This window comes from Notothenia coriiceps, unplaced genomic scaffold, assembly GCF_000735185.1.
Source record: "Notothenia coriiceps isolate Sejong01 unplaced genomic scaffold, NC01 NC01_scaffold00000339, whole genome shotgun sequence".
Taxonomy (NCBI): domain Eukaryota; kingdom Metazoa; phylum Chordata; class Actinopteri; order Perciformes; family Nototheniidae; genus Notothenia; species Notothenia coriiceps.
Genome location: NW_011333040.1, coordinates 15,718,315 through 15,723,559, shown reverse-complemented (window position 1 = coordinate 15,723,559; position 5,245 = coordinate 15,718,315). Strand labels below are relative to the sequence as shown.

The 5,245-nt window shown below is 37.7% G+C and overlaps 1 protein-coding gene across 1 annotated transcript in view; it reads left to right on the top strand.

The window, feature by feature from the left end:
• The window catches only part of LOC104951563 (ezrin-like), a 49,877-nt gene that overhangs the window by 22,632 nt on the left and 22,000 nt on the right, over positions 1-5,245 (top strand). The window contains exons 2-5 of the mRNA XM_010778248.1: positions 903-1,008; positions 2,698-2,914; positions 3,937-3,992; positions 4,438-4,518. Coding sequence (XP_010776550.1) covers positions 903-1,008; positions 2,698-2,914; positions 3,937-3,992; positions 4,438-4,518 — 460 coding nt within the window. The remainder of the gene's footprint in view (positions 1-902; positions 1,009-2,697; positions 2,915-3,936; positions 3,993-4,437; positions 4,519-5,245) is intronic.

The following is a 5,245-nucleotide window of genomic DNA, read 5'->3' as shown; positions in this document are numbered from 1 at the left end:
TGCTCTGATTGGTCAGCTCGCCCACTCTGTTCTGATTGGTCCACCAACGTTACAGCGGAACATCAGTGATTATGTGTCTGACCCTGTTGCTGCTACAAACGCCTGCATTTCCCCAAGGGGATAAATAAACTTAAAAATTCACAATTTCTTTAATAAATTGTGAATTACAAGAAATCGACTGACATGATCACTTGTATTAAAGTAACTACAGTTAGTGCAGATACATCATGGTAAAGGTAATAATGGTGTCTATGGTAGATTGTCTTTTTCTAGCCTCTAAATCAGGGGTCTGAGACTTCACTTCATGCGGCCCCGCAAGAGCAAAGAATATAATATGTGTATTATACGGTTACATGCCGCTTTACAGCAGCTTTATGTCCCACAATGCATCTCATTTTGTGACATGCGCACTGAAGAGACTTGCAATTATTGTTTTCAGACGTAGTTAATTATGAAGTTATTCCCCTATCCAATAATAATCCAATGCAGAGGCAATTATGTAATATAATACATTATTGTATATACATTATATATTTATATACGTACATTTAAATATTATTAATGTTAAAACCGGCCCTTTGAGTGCAACCATAATGCTAACGATGAAATTGAGTTAGACACCCCTGCAGTAAATCCTCCCTCGAGCCCATGGACTTGCATCAACACCTTCTGCTTTTACCTTAAACCGAGCCAGGAGACATATTTTGGGAATCGTTGGTGTGTTTATCAGAAACGGCCGACTGTTGACCACTCGCCCCATGAGTTCAACTATGACTAAGTCTTTTATCACTCCCTCCCCTCCTTCCTTCAGACATTTAACAACTGCTGAGTCTGTCTCTATTGTCCTGCGGGCAGTTTGACCCGAATCAAGTCTCTGTATTGAGTTGTTTTTCCTTCTTCAGCTCTCTGCTTTCTCCGTCAGTTCATACCGGCACAGTTTCGCCCGAGGCTGCAGTCTAATAGAGCAGATCGACCAAAATAGACTCCACATGAACTCAGTGTTTACGGGTGATTCAGCCGGTTCTCGTCACACCGAGTTCCCCCACATGAGGGACTATTTCTGGAGCCTGTTTACCTCACGGTGCAGGGTCAGAGAAGTGCTTTGATTATTTACAAAGTGCTTAAATTAAATGAAATGTATATAGGATGCCAAATAAACCGGCGGATGAAGTACTCAGATGTTCTTAAGTAAAAGTACCAACAATAAATTGTAGAAATGAAAGTAAAAGTCATGCATTAAACATTTTACTTTAGGTAAGATTTAGTAAGTACAAAAGTATTGGTATTAAAATATACTTAAAGTACCAGAAGTAGAAGTACTTGTTATGCATAATGACCCATTTCACAATCATGGATCATGATTATAGATGCATGATTGTGTTATATAGCTAATTTGAATTACATACTGTATGATGATATCTTATTCTATAATTATACATCAATGTGTTTTCATGGGTTCATTTATAGCTAATTATCTGTATCTGTAAGTAAGTAACTAAAGCTGTCAGATACATATGGTGGAGTACAAGGTAGCAAAAGATGAAAATACTCAGAAAAAGTACTTTAACATTATACCTAAGTATGTCTTAGTTATACTTAAGTTCGGGTCTTCGTACTTAAGAGTAAATGTACGTAGTTAATGTCCATTACTGCTCACAAACACATGTGCAACTGTGTTGTTTAGTATGCATGAATGAAACGTACATTTGGTTGTTATATAGCACAATAACATCTCATTTGATTGATTAATTACATGTATTGATATCGAACACATAAGAAAGCAAGCCACAGGATAACGTGTAGAGTGTTAGAACTTAATTGCAACATGATATGATAACAAATACAGTAAGTGTTAGAATGAAAGAAGTGAAGAAGTGCAATAATCAGTGTAAATAAATACATTTACCACGGTTGAAAGGTGGCTGCAAAGACTTGAAAATGCACCTTAAAGTGCTTAAATGTGACTTTGTAAAATAGGAGCATGTATTGAGTTTGTTTACCTGACCTTTAATCAGTCTCCTGATTTTACAACCTGCCGCTCAGGTCTCAGAAATGGAGGGAGGGCGAACTCCTCAAAGAGCAACATTAGAAATGAAATACCAAGAAAGCTTTTATTTGAGATCACATTGAAACCTCTAGGAGGACAATTTGTAAGTGTTTCATTACAAGGAAAGTCCAAAGTAGGAGTGCATTCATTAAGTTATACAGAATAGTCCCTCTTTAAGTGGAGCTAATGCATGTGATGCATTGCAATCAATACCAACATATTTGATATCAAGATATTTCAATCTATACACCGCCTGAATGTATGTTTATATGTATGTGTGTGTATGTATGTATGTGTGTGTGTGTGTGTGTGTGTGTGTGTGTGTGTATGTATGTGTGTGTTTAAGAATGTACATGGTACGTGTGTCGATATTTGGCATTTCAAACAACCCCTATGTACTTTTTCGTTTATATATAAAAATATGTATCCTATACAATCAACAGACACATTTATACATATGCACACATTAAGAATAAAAGCACAATAATCAACATATACAAAATAACAGTCACTTCAATATCTTTGGGAAATGTACATTAGTGCAAGACTGTCCATAGCAGTGTAAAAAGTGTCTGGTGCTGGATTTGAGTGTCTCTGTATGTGTGGGGTGTTAAAATCTAATGTCTCTCCTCCCTCTTATTTTTACTTAGACAACAGCTCCAGCCTCAACATCTCCAATATCTCCTTCTCTTTGTCGTCGGACGCTGAGGAATACCTAGAGATGAACGGCTGGCAGATCTGCAAAGACCAGGACGAGATGTTGAACCTGGCGTTCACCGTGGGCTCCTTCCTGCTGTCGGCCATCACCCTGCCCATGGGCATCGTCATGGACAAGTACGGTCCAAGGAAGCTAAGACTCCTGGGCAGGTGAGGAAAACTCATTTTTAATGTCTAAAGAGGTTGACAGGAAAGCTATATTGCCCGCAAATGTGATAGCATATTTCTAAGAGCATAACTATACATCGCTGAGCACATACATTTTAACCCTTTAAATATGAGCATTCTAACCAGCATGCAGCTAGTTAGCATGTTAGCAGTTAGCTGGACAGAAATAACTAAGATAACTTTTAAGTTACAAAGCGTATACTGTAAGAACTGAGATCATAAAACCCTTTGAAAAGAAGTGTAAATATATATTTGAAGTGGATATTAAGCTTTGAAACATACAAACACATTACCAAAGCTAACTTGGTAGAACAAATATATTAACCTGGTGAGTAACAGCATGCAGCTAGCTAGCATAATTAGCAGTTAGCTCGACAGAAACAACTAAGATAACTTTTACGTTTCAAATAATATAAGAAACTGAGAACATAAGACCCATTGAAAATAAGTGTAAATATGTATTTTAAGTGGAAAATATGCTCTAAAAGCCGTTTTACTTGGTGGAAAAAACATATTTTCCTGGCTATTAACAGCATGCAGCTAGTTAGCATGATAGCTAGCTAGCTGCCATAGTAACTCCTAGCAAAGCACTTGTGTTCAATTTGTTAAATAAGGTTTTAATCAAACATTTTGAATAAAACTAGCAAGTTGTTGTAACTCAGCAAAGTACTGAAAGATGCAGAAAGGCTTAATATTTAGATTTTCATTAACTACTGAAAGCAATGTTGCGGCTGTGGCTCAGTGGATACAGTGCTGGACCTCGAATCAGGGGATAGCAAGTTCGAGTCCCACTGCTGTCAGCATGCCGTTGTGTCCCTGAGACTCTTGACCCCAAATTGCTCCTGTGGGGTTTGTCCACAGTGCGTAGTATGTAACTCACTTTCGATAAAAGCATCTAACAAAAACTACATGTATTGTTATCTCAATATAACATATTTTTCCACTTTATTATGGGACGGTTTTTATTGATTGATTGATTTGTACCTGTTGCTTTGTGTTTCCAGTGCCTGCTTTGCCTTCTCCTGCCTGCTCATCGCCTACGGAGCCAATGACCCCAACAGTACGTAACCCTACTCTTTATAAATCACTTTATAAGAACAATATGTCAGTTTCTGCCATTTGGGGTCTCGCAATCAAACAAATACCTAAAGACGAACGTTTGTTTGCGATGTGAATTAGCGTATACATTTTCTTTGCTGTCACAAAATGGGTAGATGGGTGGATGGATGGATGGATAGATAGATAAAAAACAAGGCAATGTACATAAGAGAAATTAAGACACAAGAAATAAATAGTCCAAAATATTACTGAAATAGAAATAAAATAGCAACAAAAGTAAAAATATATATACGTGGATGTGGAAATACAACTTTCCAGTAACAAATGTAATGCGGGATATTGCTAGTAATGGAATGTAATAATATTGATGCATTGGTGACACTTAAATCAATCAGCAGGGTGTGTGTGTTTTACTTTGCGTCACTAATCTGCTCTTCCTCCTGCAGATCTGTCCATGCTCATCTTCTTCGCTCTGGCGTTGAACGGCTTTGGAGGAATGTGCATGACCTTCACTTCGCTCACAGTGAGTTCTAAGATTTATATTTTAAGATTAAGGCGGTGGATAATCAATGCCTTCTTGTCACTGGTTTACTTTGAGAAATGTCTGGGCCTTATAACACGTTTTTTCTTTGGTGCACGTTTATTGTTTTCAATGAAAGTGCTGCGGTTGGTGGGTTTCCCAAAAGAGGAAGTACATTTTTGTGCCGCAAACAGTGTTGGAAGTGTTGACTTTTGGAAGCTGAGGCTATCATATTATCTCCGTTATCTGTCAAGTTATACAACCCCTGCTCTGCCAGGGTACAAACAGCTCCTCACAGTCGTGAACAATACGTATATATATATATATATACAAGGGTGTAACTTTGGTTTGAGAAGTGGGGGGGACACAAAACAGGGGGTCCTCCGCAATGAAACATTGTTCTCGATTTAATTCCATTTCCTGCCTTTCTACAAATATATATTAGGGACTATGGTGTTAACTCATCCAAGAAAAATGTGTAGTGTGTATAATGAGTGTGCAAACTTATCTATCCATGAACCTGTTTTATTTGTGATGACCTCACATCCTATAGGGGGGTCCGGTGGCATGCACCCCCGGCAAGATTTGTTTCTTTAAATTGAAGTTAAAGGCCTCAATGTGGTGCACAAATTAAGAGATTTATGGATTCAGCTCTCTCAACACTCATATGAAACAGAACTGTATATATTTCAATACTCCAAAAACCATTAGAATATGCTCACAAGCAATAACAC